General features: G+C 41.7%; 4 protein-coding genes across 6 annotated transcripts in view; 2 read left to right on the forward strand and 2 right to left on the reverse strand.

Moving 5' to 3' along the window:
* Positions 1-2,995: 2,995 nt before the first annotated feature.
* Positions 2,996-9,833, forward strand: LOC6639565 (laminin subunit gamma-1). The gene is made up of 8 exons (XM_002062468.4): positions 2,996-3,341; positions 3,647-3,908; positions 3,992-4,606; positions 4,998-5,409; positions 5,495-8,083; positions 8,142-8,478; positions 8,563-8,863; positions 8,931-9,833. The coding sequence occupies exons 1-8, from the start codon at positions 3,132-3,134 to the stop codon at positions 9,140-9,142; spliced, it is 4,938 nt and encodes a 1,645-aa protein (XP_002062504.1). The 5' UTR covers positions 2,996-3,131; the 3' UTR covers positions 9,143-9,833.
* Positions 9,834-9,930: 97 nt separating this feature from the next.
* On the reverse strand, positions 9,931-12,590 carry LOC6639564 (odorant receptor 67b; the record flags this gene model as incomplete). Its single annotated transcript, XM_047012086.1, has 9 exons — positions 9,931-10,002; positions 10,073-10,330; positions 10,395-10,500; positions 10,557-10,725; positions 10,781-10,885; positions 10,952-11,146; positions 11,208-11,346; positions 11,403-11,502; positions 12,550-12,590. Coding segments are annotated over 9 exons (1,170 nt in total), but the record flags the coding sequence as incomplete, so codon positions are not given.
* Positions 12,591-12,808: 218 nt separating this feature from the next.
* On the forward strand, positions 12,809-14,726 carry LOC6639563 (peptidyl-prolyl cis-trans isomerase D). Its single transcript, XM_002062466.4, has 4 exons — positions 12,809-13,197; positions 13,319-13,563; positions 13,631-13,951; positions 14,041-14,726. Exons 1-4 carry the CDS (start codon positions 13,116-13,118, stop codon positions 14,554-14,556), a joined length of 1,164 nt encoding a protein of 387 aa, XP_002062502.1. The 5' UTR covers positions 12,809-13,115; the 3' UTR covers positions 14,557-14,726.
* A 246-nt stretch (positions 14,727-14,972) lies between these two features.
* The window catches only part of LOC6639219 (protein furry), a 64,132-nt gene continuing 59,805 nt past the window's right edge, over positions 14,973-19,299 (reverse strand). Inside the window, exons 23-30 of one of the 3 annotated variants that reach the window (XM_047012224.1) lie at positions 18,829-19,230; positions 18,445-18,666; positions 17,964-17,993; positions 17,291-17,341; positions 16,183-17,142; positions 15,878-16,123; positions 15,445-15,811; positions 14,973-15,377 (exon numbers count right to left, since the gene is read on the reverse strand). In XM_047012224.1, coding sequence (XP_046868180.1) covers positions 15,184-15,377; positions 15,445-15,811; positions 15,878-16,123; positions 16,183-17,142; positions 17,291-17,341; positions 17,964-17,993; positions 18,445-18,666; positions 18,829-19,230 — 2,472 coding nt within the window. In that variant the 3' untranslated portion in view covers positions 14,973-15,183. The remainder of the gene's footprint in view (positions 15,378-15,444; positions 15,812-15,877; positions 16,124-16,182; positions 17,143-17,290; positions 17,342-17,963; positions 17,994-18,444; positions 18,667-18,828; positions 19,231-19,299) is intronic. The other 2 variants (XM_023181669.2, XM_023181670.2) reach the window with 2 other exon arrangements.

Here is a 19,299-nt window from a genome sequence, read left to right on the forward strand (position 1 = left end):
CGATGTTTTTTTTGTTTTATTTGTTTCGTTTCTTCTTTCTTTTTTTTTCGATGCAGTTGGAAATACAGAAAATGTATCTACACAAAATGAAACGAAAATAAACGCCCTAAAGCAGAGCCCGGCACTCATATCCCCCGGGGGACGAACACGTTCGGCACCTCGTATGCGTGTAACCGAACGGCTGCCGAAGTCCTCACACAGAGGATGAGGGTGGTTGATTAGTTTCCCTCAGCATTTCGACACAAGCAGATCTATGTCGCTTTGTTGAGAGAACACACATGAAAAAATTGATCGCTGCTTTGTTTTCTCTATCTTTTTCTTGCATAAGATTATTTGCTGCACTCGTTTTCTTGATTTGAGGCAGAATTTGATGAAGTTTAATTTTGCGCAGTGTAAAGCAACATACGCATACAAGCAAGTGCACACATACAACTAAACTTTTTTAGCGCTCTCTTTGTGCCGGGCCCTGCCCTAAAGCATCTGTGAGATACCAAAAAAAAAAAAAAAAAAAAACAAAAACCGAAGAAAACGAAGTTTCGTGTAAAAGTATCTGCCGAGTGCAGTTTTTATATATTTTTCCTCCTTCTTTTTGTTGAGTGATTTCTTTTGATTTTCCTCTACCTGCTCTTGATTGAGTGAGTGTACCTGTGTGCCTGTGTGTGCGTGTGCGTATGTGAGTGTATCTGTCGATGAAGAAACAGTGGATAAAAACAAACACTGCAATAAAGATACACAGCAAAAGGTGACATCCAAAAAATGAACGTCTTTAGACGTTTATACGTTGTTCCCTGTACAAACTACAAATCAGTCTGACTGCGATGATTTACTTGCCCCTTCGTACTCATATAAAAAAAACAAAAAAACAAAAACTATGTATTTAATACGCGCCCCGCTCTAGTTCGTAGACCCAAATTCTTATCGCAAAAGGAACTTGTGTTCGCTCATAGCCGCGCGCGCATATCTCGTCGACAACTTGGTAGATGCTCAAGAAAGAAACACTAAAATAATGAAATGAAATCTGAATGGAGCGGATGTGTTCGTTCATTCCGTGCTATATACATACATGTATATATATATATATATAAATATCGCTATGTGTTGGCCTCAGCTGAACTCAACTCAACTCAAAGCAGCAGCAGCAAAGGGTTCATATGGTAGCTGAGAAATCTGAGACCGACAACTACGAGAGACCGGGACTGGACTGGGAGCGAGACCGAAACCGAAATCGAAACTGGGACCTGACAACAATCAACTAAAAATATTCTTAATTCTAATTTCTGAAATTCAAACCAGAGATAAGAACCAAAAAAAAAAAAAAAAAGTCAAGCAACAAAAATTCTTCTAAAAGTCTCAAATCCCCTGATCAACAAGAACTGTGTGTGTCTTCCTCTCTAGATGTGTGTGTGTTTGTGTAATAATCATTGATAAAATAAAATTTGATAAACGTGAAAACAACATAAATGTCCTTTAAGCCCAGCACTTGGAATAGAACGAGCTAATATAATCTTGAGGTTTTCATAGATTTAAGTAAAACTTACAACTTTTAACCCCATCTGGTTGCAACATAAGTCTGAACACTTCATTAATGGTAGAAAGAAAGAGACTGAGGGAAAAAAGTAAATCGATATCTTGTTATGGAATCAAGTTCTATAAATTTCCTAATAATAAAAACATTAATTTTTACATAGAAATCTCTGGAATCTGATAATCAACATTATAGTAAATACAATAGTGTTAATATAAATATTGTTTCAGTTTAAAGTATCAAGATGGTGGGGAACTTTAGGAATGTAATGTGTTCTTATATAATTAAAATAGCAAGGAAATTTATTCTGGAGTGCCTTCAAGTTATAATCTGCCTGATTAAACTTTAAAAGCTTCAACTTCTTTAGTAAAGAAAATACATGAATAATGTAATACTTTAAGTAGGTTAAAATTCGATATATGTATGTATGTATACAGCAAATTCAGATAAATCGTGGGATGCACATGATCGTCGGGTGTTATCAATGCCCTTTTGAACCGATTTCGACTCACAAGAACTGGAATTTTCTTGTATTGAAGGAAATAAATGAATTGAAAAGATGGATTTGGTTTGGTTGTTTTCATTTCGGCCGTCTTTTTTGACCATCTTTTTTAAAACTCAGTGATATCATCAGCTTTATTTAAGTAAACACTCTACAAATATTTGTTAATTAGTGCCTCAACTTAACTGAATTCATACATAAAAAGAGATAGAAAAAAGAATAGCTTAACTAAATGAATCTAACCTTGCTGTACGAGGCAAAACTAAATCACTAAAATGCATTACTAAGATATCAAAAATAAAAAACCATTCCAACTAACCTAAATGTGCCTTCATGTAATTGCTGCAAACATTTAGTGTCAGTATGTGTGTGTCTGTGTGTGTTTGTGTGTGTGAGCGGAGTAGATGAAATCATCGTTGAGAATTATTTCAAGTTCCAAAATAGCTTAGAGCACACACATAGACAACCCATTCCGGGGGAGGCACATCTAATATAGTCTTCTCCTATAGGAAATTTCAGCTGTTAGCTCATTTCCAGTTGAGTTTGTTTTTTTTTTTTTTTTCTTTTTCATTTGCAGTTTTTTTTTTCTTTTGTTTACACAAATTGCGGCAGACAGACAGATTGGAGAGTAAATAGCGGGGGCAAAGGGAGATTGGGTGGAAGTAAAGTTTATTTGATGAACGAAAACTAATTAAAAAAAAAAATGAACTGAACTCAAAGCAACAATATGGACAACATATGCTAAGAGATGCGACTACATACATACACACACATATGCACATACATACATACGTATATATTCATACCCTCTGACTATATCTAACAATTCTTTCAGCGTACATATGAGGCCGCTCACAAACCAAACACCACCAGAAGAAGAACAGAAGATCAGATCAGCATCATATAGGAAATGCAATTAAAAAGGAAATTTTTAATTATGAATTGAATTACCAAAAAAACAAAGAGAAGAAGATTTTGAGAAAAACCACAAACAAACAAAAAACCTTAAGGCAAATATTTGTGCCACAAAACTAAAACAACAAACATAGAAGAGAAACCAACCCACCTTTAGCTAGTAGACGACTATTATTCCCACCCAGTAGAATGAAGCCTAGCAAGAGGAGTCTAGGCGGCTCCTACTCCTCCTCCTCCTTGTGTTTCCAACTGCCAACTGCCCTCTTGCTGTTAACCTGTTGGACATCATTCACATTGGCAGTTCAGCGACAGCCCATCAATTCAGCGGGTGGACATGAGTTGAGGGGAACCACATTTATGCCGGCTTTGGAATGCTACGATCCCTACGGCAGACCGCAGGTGAGTAGAGGGGGAGATGTCTCTCTCTCATTGAGTCTCTCTACTGTCTCTCGGGTGAATTCAACCAATTGAAGCGAATTAAGCGTTAATTTAAATGAAGACATACAAACTAATTGAGCATTCAACATGGAAGTAGATAATGGGGAGGCGGCAAATTCATGTTTTTCACACGATCGTTTAATTCTAACTCTACGATCTGCTTTCTATATTCTTTGGAGAACTCAAGTCTAAGTGACTAAAATTGGGGGATCAGCTGCATAACTCTTAACTAACTTCTCTTGTTCCACTTCTCTCTCATCGTTTAGAAATGTTTACCAGAATTCATCAATGCTGCCTATCAATTGCAAATTGAATCGACCAACACTTGCGGCGAATTGGGCGACAACCATTTCTGCATACAGACCATGAATCCCAATCACAAGAATTGTGAATTCTGCAGATACGAAGATCACAATCCTTTATTCCTGACGGATCTGCATGATCCACAGAATCCCACTTGGTGGCAATCGGAAACAATGTTCGAAGGCATTCAGCATCCGAATCATGTAAATTTGACATTACATTTGCGTAAGTTTGAAGACAAATGATCTTGGACTTGATCAAAAGGTCAATATTTGATGTATTATTTGATGGCTTAATCGTTCCAACAGGCAAATCGTATGACATAACCTATGTGCGCATTTTGTTCCGCTCACCGCGTCCCGAATCGTTTACCATCTACAAGCGAACATCGGAGAATGGCGCTTGGATTCCGTATCAATATTATAGTGCCACCTGTCGGGATACGTATTCGTTGCCCGACTCTCGGGCCATCCGTAAGGGCGAGGGTGAGGCACATGCTCTCTGTACCAGCGAGTACAGTGATATCTCGCCGTTGCGCGACGGTGAGATTGCCTTCTCCACGCTGGAGGGTCGTCCCAGTGGTATCAACTTCGAGCGTAGCCTCGAACTACAGGATTGGGTCACTGCCACCGATATACGCATCACATTGGATCGCCTGAATACGTTTGGTGACGAGCTCTTTGGTGATTCGCAGGTACTCAAATCGTATTTCTATGCCATCAGTGACATTGCTGTGGGTGCGCGTTGCAAGTGCAATGGACATGCCAGCAAATGCGTGGCCAGCACCGGGATGCATGGTGAACGCACCTTAGTCTGCGAGTGTCGTCATAATACAGATGGACCGGACTGTGATCGCTGTTTGCCGTTGTACAATGACGTCAAATGGAAGAGGGCTACCTCCACCGAGGTGAATGAGTGCAAAGGTAGGTAGTAAACTGGTTTGAAGAAGAGCACAAAGCATTTGGGCACAGGTTACTTAAGCGTTGGCTAGCTTTTTCTTCGAGTGCCTCTTCTAAAAAAGGACAATCCACTTCGCCGTTACTTAACGGTTGAACTTGTCGTCTAGTCAGACACAAAAATCGCCTCAGTCATGTTAGATCTGTGGTGGTGGCCAGTTGTTGCGGTTGGCTATCTAGTGGGATTCACTCAAGGCTACGAAGACTTTAGTCTTGAAACCAATCTCATAGCCTCGGGTACCCAATGGTATCTTATCAATTGTAATTAACCGACTACCCCCTAAAATTCTGTTCATGGAATCTACGCTTAATACCATATCTTTGTTCTCTCTCTCCCCTCCGCCGCCGCTGTGTGTAGCCTGCAATTGCAATGGCTTGGCAGACAAATGTTACTTTGATTCACATCTCTTCAATTTAACCGGCCATGGTGGTCACTGTTTGGATTGCCGGGAGAACCGCGATGGCCCCAACTGTGAACGCTGCAAGGAGAATTTCTATATGCGGGAGGATGGCTATTGCATCAACTGTGCCTGCGACCCCGTGGGTTCACGTTCCCTGCAATGCAACAGCCATGGCAAATGCCAATGCAAGCCTGGAGTGACGGGCGATAAGTGTGATCGCTGCGACAACAACTACTATCAGTTTGGCCCACATGGTTGCCAGCCATGTGGCTGTGATGGACGTGGCTCTCAGGATAATACGCCAGCTTGTGACGCGGAGAGCGGCATTTGCTTCTGCAAGGAGAATGTCGAGGGCAGACGATGCAATGAGTAAGTGCAGCTTATAAGAAACTCCAAACTCCATTTAAACGGCAAAGATTTTCTACTGTTTCGTTCTGCTTTTCTTTCTTTCCAGATGTAAACCGGGCTTCTTCAATTTGGACAAATCTAATCGTTTCGGCTGCACACCCTGCTTCTGTTATGGTCATACCTCTGAGTGTCAGACTGCTCCTGGTTATTCGGTTGTTGCCGTCACCTCGAACTTCAATAAGCACAAGGAACGCTGGACAGCGATCGATTTAAATCGTCGTGATGTCGATATCAAATACAATCAATATAGCCGTAGTATAGGCACCACAGCCCAGGGCAATGAATATGTCTACTTCCAGGCGCCCGATCGTTTCTTGGGCGATCAGCGTGCCTCCTATAATCGGGACTTGAAATTCAAATTGCAACTGGTCGGTCAGGTGGGACCGAGCACAAGTGCCAGTGATGTTATACTCGAGGGAGCCGGCAGTAAAATCTCTTTGCCCATATTTGCCCAGAACAATGGCATCCCAGATCAGGGAGTCAAGGAGTATACGTTCCGTTTGCATGAGCATCATGACTACAGATGGCAGCCAAGTCAATCCGCACGGGGATTCCTTTCGATTCTATCGAATTTGACAGCCATCAAGATACGTGCCACCTACTCGGTGCAGGGTGAGGCTATATTGGATGACGTGGAATTGCAGACGGCGCATCGGGGAGCAGCTGGTCAGCCGGCCACCTGGATAGAACAGTGTACCTGCCCAGAGGGTTATCTCGGTCAATTCTGCGAGTCTTGTGCTCCGGGCTATCGCCATAGTCCGGCGCGTGGAGGTCCTTTCATGCCCTGCATCCCATGCGATTGCCATGGACATGCGGATATCTGTGACTCGGAGACAGGTCGCTGCATTTGTCAGCACAATACCTTCGGGGACAACTGCGACCAGTGTGCCAAGGGCTACTATGGCAATGCCTTGGGAGGCACTCCCTACGACTGCAAACGCTGCCCATGCCCCAATGATGGCGCTTGTCTGCAGATAAATGGCGACACGGTAATCTGTACGGAATGTCCAGTGGGTTACTTTGGCTCTCGTTGTGAACAGTGTAGTGATGGCTTCTATGGCGACCCCACCGGACTCTTGGGCTTTGTCCAGACCTGCAAAAGCTGCGACTGCAACGGCAATGTCGACCCGAATGCCGTGGGCAATTGTAACCGCACGACGGGCGAGTGTCTCAAGTGTATCCATAATACAGCCGGTGAGCATTGTGATCAATGTTTGCCCGGACACTTTGGCGATCCATTGGCCTTGCCACATGGCAAATGCGATCGGTGTAGCTGTTATGCCGCCGGCACGGAGCAAGATGAACAAAGCATTTCCAAGTGTGATCAGGTCACTGGCCAGTGTCAATGTAAACCGAATGTTATTGGACGCGATTGTGGTGAATGCCAGCCGGGTTATTTCAATATACGTTCGGGCAATGGGTGTGAGAACTGCTTGTGCGATCCTGTGGGCAGTTACAATGCCACATGCGATCGGTACTCCGGCCAATGCCACTGCAAGCCCGGAGTGGTGGGTCTGCGTTGCGATCAGTGTGCCAATTATTTCTATGGCTTCTCGCCGGAAGGTTGCAAGTCTTGTGACTGCGATGAGAGCGGCTCGAAGGGATTCCAGTGCGATCAGAATGGTCAGTGTCCGTGCAACGATAATGTCGAGGGCCGTCGCTGCGATCGATGCAAAGAGAATAAATACGATCGACATCGCGGCTGCGTCGATTGTCCAGACTGTTATAATCTTGTGCAGGATGCCGCCAATCTTCATAGAGCCAAATTGGCTAATCTCAGTGCGACTCTGGATGAGATTGCCCGCACTCCGGTGACCAACGATGAGGAATTCGAGGCCAAGTTGAAGGCAGTGCAAGAGAAAGTCGCCCTTCTGGCTGAGGATGCGCGCGATAATTCGGGCGAGAGTGGCCAGACCTATGTGGAGGTCATTGATGATCTGCATAAGCGTTTGGACAGCATGCGTAATCATTTGGAGAGTGCCGATAAGTTGCAGCAGGATGCCAATGAGGAGATTGCCAAGGCACGTCGCAATTACACCGAACTCCATAGCATCATTGAGGATGCCAAACGGGAGCTACAGGAGGCCATTGATCTACTGAACGAAGAGGGATCTCAAGCACTGGCCAAGGCCAAGAATAAGTCCGAGGAATTTGGTCAGCAATCGCAGCAGATATCGGACATCTCGCGTGAGGCACGTGCCCTGGCCGATCGCCTCGAATCGGAGGCCCAATTCGACTTGCAAAATGCCAAAGATGCCAAGGATGCCGTCGAGAAGGCCCTCTTGTTAGCCAAGAACGCCATCGATCTGCAGCAGAAGGTCAGTGTGGAATTGAAGTCCGAGGTGCGTCTCGAGTTGAACCAAGTCAAGCAGTCATTGGGCGCTGTGGCTCAAACCTCCAAGGAGGCTCTCCGTAAGGCGAATGAGGTTTACGATGCCGCTTTGACCCTTCTCAACGATGTCAATCGCCAGACCCAGCCCGACATTGACATAAATCAATTGAAAAAGGATGCTGTGGCAGCCAATGAAAAAGCCGACGAACTACTTAAACAGATAAACGAGTTGACCAACAACAATGGAGAAATCTATGCCGATTTTGAGAATGAACAGAAATTGGGCACATTGCTGCTGGAGAGGTAGGTGCACGTTAATCTCTATGATTGGCAAAAAATTAAACAATTATGTCTGTTTCAGGGCCGCAAAACAAAAACAAGATGACATTGAGCTCTTGGAGCGGGCCAAGGCAGCCTTCGAGAAGGCCACCAAGGCTGTAAAACAGGGTGATAATACCCTAAAGGAGGCCAACAACACGTACAACACTCTGGCTGGCTTCCAGTCGGATGTGGAGGCATCCAAGGAGAAGGCTGATCAGGCCCTACAAACGGTTCCCAGCATCGAGCAGGAAATTCAAAATGCCAAACATCTGATTAGTCAGGCGGATGAGGCTCTCGATGGTGCAAATAAGAATGCCAACGAAGCCAAGGAGAATGCCCAAGAGGCCCAGAAGAAATATGCTGAACAGGCCTCAAAGGTTATTACCTCGACTACAGACTATGATGGCAGAGAAAAGCAATTAAATTGGTTTTTTCTCTTGTTTTGTTCCTCTTTAATTTAGGATGCCGAACTGATACGTCGCAAGGCCAATGAAACTAAGGTGGCTGCTCGTAATCTACGCTATGAGGCCGATCAGCTAACATATCGTTTCGGATTAACCGAAAATGATATATTCAAACTGGAGGAGAACTCTACCAAAGATGATAATCTGGTCGATGATGCCAAGCGTAAAGTGGGACAGGCCAAGGCTGATACCCAAGAGGCCCAGAAGCAAATTGAAAAGGTCAATGCGGATCTAACTGCCATTAAGGATGAGTTGGAGAATCTAAAGGATATCAATACAGCTGATTTGGATAAACTGGGTAAGTCATTTAGAAAAGTTTATGAAAAACTTTATCTAAATATATATATATCTACATATATTCACAGAAAATCGTCTGGCCATTGTGGAGAATGATATTATTCGTGTCAATCTAACGGGTCGCATTGAAAAGTATCGAGAACAAAGAAATGCGCAGAAGAAACTGATCGATAAATACGAATTGGAGTTAACGGAACTTATACACGAAGTGGACAACATACGTTTAATATCCGATGCACTGCCCGATGGCTGCTTCAGACGTAATCGCCTAGAGCCATGAAAACAAAAACCAACAAAAACAAATGCCACATCTAATACTAAAATGAAACAACAACAATAAAAAATACCAACTACTTCAATTATCAATTAAGTAACACAAAACAAGACGAACAAATTCGGATTATACTAGTTTAGAGCCGTTGCAATGAAATTATATATAATATTAGTTCTTCTTTTAGTTGAATCATTTTTCTCTAGAAACCGAAAACGAAACTGAAACCGAAACCGAAACAAAACCTAAACTCAAATCAGATAAACATACGAATGAAACGTAAAGCTTTAAAGCCTGATCGTTTGCATACTATATGCCATATACCAACTAAATTTATATATATTAATATATATATATATATACATACATATATATGATGATTCGTAACTGTGAAATTTTTTTGTATAACTGCCAATTTGTGCTTTATGTAGATCCAATAGATCCATGTAGTTTGCCCAAGAGTCGCCAAGTGGACTGTATTATAAATCTCTCTATTATCTATCGGCAAATTCCAATTTGCCTTTCTTTTCCCCCCACCTCCTCAGCAATGATTCCTCTCCCTTTCCCACTGGAAATCTACACCATATTCTCACTTTTATATATATATTAATATTATTAACATTTACGTTTAATGTGCCAATTTTTATACAATATTTTTCCTTTTTGCCTATAAGTTTTTGCCTAAAATGAAAGTGTTTTTTTTTTGTCTCCTCTTAAAAAAAAAAAAACAAAAAGAAAGAAAAATAAAAAGTTTTCGAACGTTGTAATTTTGTTCTGTCCTTATTATTCAACGAATTTATGTATATTTTTTTCTATTTGTTGTTCATATTACGTAAAAGTAAAAAGAAATTTCCACTTAAGCGAAAGACCTTTAAAATATGCAAATTTGAATATATATATTGTCCTTTTTGATTCATGAAAATGCGATACGAAACTTACCTGAACTAAAAACTTATGGGAGAGATTGGTAAATCCTCCGACGCTCAAAACAAACGTACGTCGTGAGAAAATTAACATCATTTTAATGATGAATCGAAACTCAGTTGTTTCGCTATACCAGGAGCAGTTATACCAATCGAGATAAAGTAATTCACTTTGCGTTTCCACAATTTGGGCACTCAGATTATATAAACTGATCTCCAAAGTTATGGTAACAAAGTATGCCATGATCATGCCCATCCATACCCAGCCGACATCCTGAAAAAAGAAACAAAAGGAAATGAGTGGATTTCTCGAATTTGGTCTCCGTTTTTTAACTTACTAAAACTGTACTGATCTTATAAAGCAACATGCATATTAGTATACTGCTCACGGCACATTGCACCAAAATTATGTACTTGAAAAGATTCTCTATTTGATTATGATGCCTGGGGATCGTAATAAATTATAATACATATTTTTGAAACATTTTCACGTGCCTCACCTAGCAATGCGAGCAAAAAGTCTCACACAACATTGCAAGTAGTTGACTCGCAAATGCTTGGGTACAACAGCATCAGAGGTAGAATTCTGTACCAAATGTCGAAGAATTTGCAAAAGTCCAGCCTCGTGTCTGGTTAGGATTACAAAGAGGCTATTGAAACCAAAGACGGCTGCAAGAAGACAAAACTATTTTCCATGGGCTTTTAGTCATATTCAACAACTTACCAAAAAAGCACCAAACAGGACCTGACTGTAAAAGAAAAAACCTTATGGCATATGAAGGATATTCATGGTTACCCCATTGAAAATAAGGCACTATGGCTGGATAGGCTATTAAAAGTTAAACTCAATAATTATTGATAGACTCTCATCGATTCTCAACTCGAATTGACTTACTCAGTGTCATTTCACAATATTCATCTGCCACGATATAGCAATCGTAGATATATTGAAAATATGGCCTCATTGTATAATATACAACAGGCATGCAGACAACTTTGAAGAAGAACATCACTTGCCGATCGATTATTAGCCAACTTTCCACAATTATTGTACTCAAAGCCTGGCTTAAGAGATGTTTTCTGGGCAATTCTGTAAATGTAAATTAGAAAGTTATTTAATTTCATTTATATTTTGTCTCTCACTCTCATACTCAAATCGAAGATACCCAGAGACTTAAGCACATCTCCCGTTTCTGTGGCATAGACTAATTGAATGCAGGACTCTAGGCAATTTTGAAAATGAAACATTTTCACAACACCCACGGACAATTGAAAGGTCAGCAGGACAGCCTAAATTGAAAAAGTTTCTATAAATCATATTATATTCTGATTATAGACTGACAAACCTCCACATAAGCCTCAAAGGACACCTGATAGTTGGCCATAATGAAAGCAACCAAACTATAGATGATCCACAAATTGATTAGCACTGCAAAGATCCGTATACTGAAAATGGAAAATCATTGGAGTTTTTCTTCAGTTTTTGGGGATGACATTCTCACAATGGCATTGGTTTAGAGCTGCGCTTTCTTGGTGCCAGATTAATGCCCAGAGCATACGCACTGAACTCCACCCAAGCCAAACCCAATTTTGGCTGCTCATCAATCCTTTCAAGCTCAACTTCAAGTATGTTCTGCATATCCTTAAGACAAGTGATTGCCAACTGTTTAAGGAGCACCTAGAGTCGTAGACTTTTATGCCATGTGCATTTGGGGTTCGAAGTCAATTAGCAGTCGAAAATTATATGTTCGGACAACAGCAAATTGCTATATTGTTATGGACATTGTGCAACTTTCGGGTTAGAGAATAGAAATAATTATGAAAATTGGTTGGGCGTTGCCTTGAAACATTAAAAATTTAAAGCTTCCTCCAAGTAGAGAGGACACAAAAGGCTTCTTAACGACCGAAAAAGAGACTGAGTAGGTAAACTATAAGCAAATTACATGAGCAATCAAAACCTAAACACCAATTATAATCTCAAAAGTGCTTATTAATGAAAATGAGTCAATAAATCAAGGTTCTCTATTTAAATTTAAGACAAAAATTTAAAGAAAAACAAATGAAACTCAAGGGCACTTATAAAAAAAAGAAAGGAATTTAAAAAACCCACATAAAATATTCTATAATTTTAATTCTTTTTTGCAAACATCTTTGAGTTCAAAACAAAATAAATTATTTCTTATTTTCCTAACTCTTTTTAAATGCCGCGCCATGAATTCTTCAGATTTTTTGTTTGTTATCGTAAATCGATATATATAGATACATCGATACATCAATATTGATTGTTATCGTTTAATCATTGTTTTATAGCTGTTGGTCAAACTGATTATTATTCTTTTTTCCATTATATGATATCAAACTATGCAATTAGTATTCATTGTATTTATTATTTTGTTATATACATATATCTTTTACGCAACAGTTTTACCTTAATTTTCACAACCGCCCCAAGGAGCCCCCATAACGGGATAAGTTGCCCGCCAAATGTCTCACCTGTTTGCACAATGTATTGTAAATAGTTCTTCCTCCTGAACAATGGGCCATTGTTAGCACACTTCTTTGTTAGTAAACACAATTTATTAAAAGCTCACAAAGCTAATACTATTAATTATTATAATTCACTTTCTTAAACGGGATAAACTTTGCGGCGCGACGTGCAGTGATGGTTCATTCATTTCAAATTGTTATTTATCGAACTATCGAAACAAACCACCGACAAACAGCTGATTGGCAATCGTATAGCTGTGGTGAGAATAGATTGTATGTGGGGAGTGCGTATTTATTTGTTCAGTGCGGGAAAATTACAGTTAACACAGTGTGGCGACTTTTTGTGTTTGTTTGAATTGGGTTTACGTTGGTTAGGTATACGCATCTGCTATCATATATCCGGAACGTGACAACGCCCGTCTGAAGCGAGCTGGATCCCTGGATTGCACCAATTACTGGTGTATTCCAAAGGGTGGATACCAAGGTATCCTCGCACTGAAGTACAGGAATAGCCCACACAATATTGGAACTGTTGCCTTAACTGACCAAATAGTATACCGTCTGTCTTTCCAATGGAATCCAAAAAGTTGCTGGAGCCAGTAAAGTCCACTAATCCAATTGTGTTTTTGGACATTAGCATTGGCCAAGAAGATGGTGCGTATACGCAATCTATAGTTAGGATAGTTAGGACTTCTCCTTCCACCATTCTTTATTATTAAGCCCCCTACTATGTGTCTTTAGTCCCCTTAACTCATGCTCTCAATCTCTCCCACAGCGGGTCGCATGATAATTGAATTGCGCAAGGACGTTGTACCCAGGACAGCGGAAAATTTTCGAGCTTTATGCACAGGCGAATGCGGCATCGGCCAGCTGGGCAGGCCACTGCACTACAAGGGCAATCGTTTCCACAAGATTAAGCGAGTCTTTGCTGTGCAAAGTGGTGATCTGGTTAAAAATGATGGCTCCAGCGGTGAGAGTATCTATGGACCGGTGTTTGAAGATGAGAACTTTGAACTAACGGTATGCTCTTGATGTACAGGCTAATTGTGTCCACAGTATCAATAATTTCATCATAATTTTTCTTCAGCACAACGAGGAGGGAGTAGTCAGCATGGCCAACTATGGCAGACCAAATACAAACAACTCGCAGTTCTTCATTACGGCCGTGGGATGTGAGAATCTTAATGGTGAAAATGTGGTTGTGGGTCGCGTCCTGCGTGGTCTGGGCATTGTGGCCGAAATGGAGCAAAACTGCAACGATGAGGGCGATCCAACGGCTGAGATTGTGATACGTGACTGTGGCGAGGTGCATGCTGGCGAGGATTGGGCCATAGAATGTAGCGATGAGACGCCTGATACATTGCCACCATATCCGCAAGATTGGACGGGCAAATTTGATAAGCCGAAGGCTAGTCTCACCTCTATATAGAATTTATTTCTTACTACTTATGTTATTTCTCTCTCTCTTTCTCTCTGATTTTCTCTCGCTCACTTTAGTGCGAAGCGATTGTCTCCCTGCTCACTGGACTGCGCCAATCGGGTAATCATTTCTATCAATTGGGTCGTTATCATGAAGCTCGAACCAAATATCGCAAGGCCAATCGCTATTATATATATCTACGCAAACACTACGAGTGGCAGCAATTGTCGCACTTTAAGAAAAAGTCTGATAATGGCGGCAGGGAAACGGAAATCTGTAAGATCGATGCCTTCTCGGTTGTTAATAACATAAATATGGCAGCTGTGGATCTAAAATTGGGCAACTATTTGAGTGCCAAGTACGATTGCTCCGAGGCCATAAGACTGGATGCCAATTGCAGTAAGGCCTTCTATAGACGGGGTCAGGCTCAACGGGCCCTACGCAATTACGAGGAAGCGATCAATGATCTAAAGCGAGCCTATGCTCTCTTGCCCGAGAACAAGCAAATTCTTAATGAATTGAATAGCACCAAAAAACTGCTAGCCGAATATAATCGACAGCAGAGAAATGCGCTCAAGAATCTATTTGCCTGAATAGTAGTAGAGTAGAGAGATAGAGAGGGGGAAAAGCTCCCTCCCTTTCTATAAGGTTGTTTTTGAATCGTGTGTGGATTGAATGTGAGATTTTGGACTAATTGCTCTATTTTTACCCCATAATTTTAGATGTGTAAAGAAAAAACAAACAAAAAAAAAAAAAAAACTATTAAATTGAATGTGGACCTGAATGACATACATATATATACAAACATACATACATACAAACTTACATATATATTTATATATATATATAAATGTTATATATATAAAAATAAACGAGTTTTGTTTTCATAATCTTTTCAATTTTCTTAAACCTGAGTCAAACCCCACTTAAATTGTAGAGCATTTCATTCCCTTTTAGTGATCGGACTAGAATCAGCAATCGAATTCCTATAATAGAAATACAAGGCCGATCTTTTTTTGTTTTTTTAATTTTTATCAATACACAATTAGATCGCATGTAAGTAGTAGATACCCTAAACTAACATTCTTCTCACTTGTAGATAATGATCGGCTGCATACAAGTTGTTTTGCTTAACTACTAGCAATTATTTCATATATATATATGTGTAGGTATATATATATATATATAAAAAAAAAGTATCTTAAAACTATTGCTTAGATCTAGAGATTTGTCACAATATCCTGTTCGCTGCGTAGCAAATTGCCTGTTGCCGTGCCGCCTCCTCCTGCTGCCGTATAACTCTTCATGCTGATTTCCATATTTGTCAGAGCACTAGAGACATGATATAGATTCTCCGACAATATAGCATAGACCTCAAAGAGTTCAGAGTCCGATTTGGAGACGATGAAAGCTTCTGCAAGAGAAAAGTTGCAGTGCATTAGATTGTCTGTTAGATAGTTTTAGAGATTCTGCCAGCTAACCTGTGCGATCCTTCATAATGCTATGCGCATAGGCATTAAGTATTATGGACATTTCATCGAATTTCAAACGACTATCCAGATTGCTGTAGCTAAATATGGTCAAACTCTGTTCACCGCTTGAGGTCAGGGTGGAAATGCGACGATATTGACGCACATGGGAAATGGCGCTGGGCCAGCGCTGTAGGTCGATATGCTCATGCAAAGCGAGTTCGAATTCCTCATGGGTCATGGGCAAACCAGGTGATGGTGTCGGCGTATGCTCGCCCTCTGTCGAGGTAGAAGATTCCAGGCAATCAAGCTCTGCCTCGCTAATGCAACGCACCAAGGCATCGCGCACCAAAGCATAGAGATCGGATATGTCATGCATCTGGAGGAGACGGAGGATTCGCAAAAAGTTAATTATACAAAATACAAATGATTAAACTTTACTCACGTCTTCATTGATGCGAAAATGATTGACCACGTTCGAGGATATTTTATGATTCGATTCGATTAATAGAAGCAATTGGAACATAAGCTTATACAAGGAGCGTCCCAAATCCAAGACGACCTCAGTTGATGCCGGATCGAATGGCATATAGGCAATGCTGGAGCTACTAGGCATCTCCAATCCAGAGGCAGCAACATCCGATTCGTTGAACAGGGACAATTTGCAGCTGGTCTTTACAGCATCCAAACACTGCAATTGAAAACATTTGATAAACATATTGGAAGGGATTTATTTTGCCGCAAACCCACCTCCAACACTTGATCCTTGCGATCGAAGAAGGTCTCCAAATGCTCTTGCACTTCCAGCACATTGAAACGCAACGTCTCAAAGAGCTTTGGCGTGGTAGCCTGCTGTTCGCTGCACCAAACCCTCGGAGGATCGGCCCGAGAACTAAGCAAATCCGTGAATAATGATATGCGATTGCCCAACTGGGACCCGATGCCAGTGAAGAACTTCTTTGCCTCTTTCGATATGCTTATGGTCTTGAAGGTTAGCTCTTTGATCAGTCGATAGAGTTGGAGCAGCAATTCCGAAGTGTGAGCCGAAGGCTGGTTAACCAGCATGGCCTGCAATTGGCGACGCCAATTCTCCTCCGCCTCGTCGTGAATGGCGGCTCCGAAACGTATAATGCCAGGCAAATGCGGTGAGGCATTGCATGGCGTTATGTCACCCAAATCCCCAGCACTTGAGCCACTTGTATCGCTGCGGGAGACCGAATTGCGACGTCGCCGTTCGCGCAGGCTCAAAGATGTTGGCGGCACTGCACTGAAACCGGACTTTAAGAATGATTGCCGATGGTCCTCATCTAGTGGGGATTCGGACTCGGCTTCCTCGTCCGATGAATCATCGGCCGTTTGCCTCTTACGCTTGCTCAAGATGGGTGTCTTATCGCTGAAACTATCCTCCAGGGCCGAGGAGTGACCACCCTTAATGGAACCCCCAATGCCGCTGCCACAATTCAGACGATCTTCATCGCCTTCGAATAGCTGATGACGTCGTACACCCCAATTGAAATTATCGGTAGATTCACCAGCTATGCTATCTTCATATTCCAAGAAATCAAAGTCCTTGAATACTGTGAAATCGGGTTGACCATCATCACGGCGTGAACCACTGCTAAGATCACCCTGTGGCCCGGATGTCTCTTCGGTTGATGAGGCGGCCGACGATTGACGTTCCATTAAATCCGAAGATTGACTGAAGATAACCTAAACGAGGAGGAGAACAAAGAGAGATAGAGAGAGAGAGAGATTGATTAGTGAATTCAATTGAACTTCTTGTGTGAGTTTAGGGATCAGCAGTAAGAGACATTCAGGTGAGTTTAAATATTGTTATATATATTGAGATAAAGCTTACGCTTTGTCTGGTGGCCATTGATCCCATTAGTAGTAGTGACGTGCTCAACGACTGAGTGTGTGTGTAGAGATTGAAAAACAAAACAGTAAAAATAGGTACAATTGAAACAAAACGCATGCAATTACCACTTGCAACAACAACAACAACAAAATGACAGACAGCAGCAATCACACGCCTAAATCGCACAGTGGGTTAGGATTCTCGATACTCTCCAGGGAAACTGGAATCTCCCATTGGTTTAGTTGCTAATATTTGATTGGATTTACATATGCACATCGGACAATAATAAAGAAACAATTACAGATCCACATATGTGGCTGTTGGTTGCCACAGTTGACTGTTGATCCATGTTGCTGCCAAGATTGATATAAGTATATTGCTTCCAATAAATGTTGCTACCAGTTTTCTGTTTATCCAAGTTGCTCACAATTCAGTATCAATCCATGTGATTAATTAGTTAGTATGGAGGAGCTTATCGAACCCAAATCTTGTGGTCCCACTGTGCAAGTTAAACGAGAGAGCGCCGGATAATGCGTACTTATGTATGGTTAGTGGGATCAAAATTATTACAAGCATTTCAAAACAAAAAACTACATGCGTAAGGAGCAAGCAAATTATGAAGATAGATAGAGTGAAAGAGAGAAAGAACTGAATACTCGATTATGTCCTTTACCTTTGAGCAAATTGAGTTTATGAAATCGTCCTAGAAATTGGTTTAATTTCAATTTTTTTGGTTTCGGATTTTTTGTTTTTTTTTTGGTTAATGATGATGGATGTTTTTTTTTTTGTTAGTTTTTTGGTTTTTGGTATTTTACATGAAAGAAAAAAAGTATTAGAATAGTAATATAAATAATTTCGTATGCTATTTTGAGAGAGATGAGAGAGAGCAGAGGAAGAATAAAAAGTGGTGGGAATTGGGTGAAGTTGTTGGTGGGGTGTGGGGTAAAGGGAAGGGGGTTTGGGTGGGTTGGGTGGTGGGCTGCTGTTAGCTCTAGTGGGTAGCCTAAGGCATGCTCTTGGCTATGTACAAGCTGTGAAGAGGGGGCACATCTTCTCCTCCTCCACCGTCGCCTCCTCTTCCATCTTCTCCTCCTTCTTCTTCTCATCATCATTCGAATCGTAATTCTAATCGTGAAGATTCCTTCTATACTTACCGATGGAGACTTGGGTAGACCAACACGCTGTCCACATGTGGTCAACAGATTGACCAGGCACTCACGCACACGACACTGGGACATCCATGGTCGCTTCCAGCCGCTCAATGGCACTGTGTCGGCTGGCGAGAGACTTGCACTACGTCTCGGCGAATTTGGTGTACCAACGACACTGCTGCCGGCTCCAATGGCATGTTGTTGCAGCTGTTGTTGTTGTTGCTGCTGTTGATGTTGTTGCTGCTGTTGCAGATGTTGCTGTTGTTGTAGATGTTGCTGCTGCATTTGCTGATGCTGCTGTTGTTGCTGTTGCTGCAATTGCTGATGTTGTTGCAGTTGCAATTGCTGTTGCTGCTGCTGCTGCTGCTGTTGAGACGTTGTTGTTGCTGCCGCTGCAATTGCCGCCCGTTGCTGCTGTAGATGTAGATTCGCCTGCTGCTGATGCTGCTGTGAGCTTTGCGCGATTGTCACTGCCGTGGCATTGGTCAGTGTGGAATTGAGCGATGAACTGCCCGTTATTGATGCATTTGCACTAACAGCCAATGACGGGTCATCCGATTTCAAGAGTATGCGTCGTCCAATCAATGGGGTTTGACTCACATCGAATGTGAATTCCATGGTGCGTCCAGCCAGTTCCTTTTTACAGAACATATCCGAGTCCGGATATGCGCCATAGAAAGAGAACGATAAGCCAGCGCTGCTGCCGTCGCTCGGCGGCACCACTTGCAGCGAGGAACTGCGCGTTACAATGAGTTTCAAAATCTTCAATGAATCCTTCCAGTTGACCGTCTGGAGAGAGAGAGAATGAATGAATTTGTTTGGAGAATAGAAAAACCTCAGTGAAAAGGGCGCAACTTA

Source organism: Drosophila willistoni, assembly GCF_018902025.1.
Source record: "Drosophila willistoni isolate 14030-0811.24 chromosome XR unlocalized genomic scaffold, UCI_dwil_1.1 Seg144, whole genome shotgun sequence".
Taxonomy (NCBI): Eukaryota; Metazoa; Arthropoda; class Insecta; order Diptera; family Drosophilidae; genus Drosophila; species Drosophila willistoni.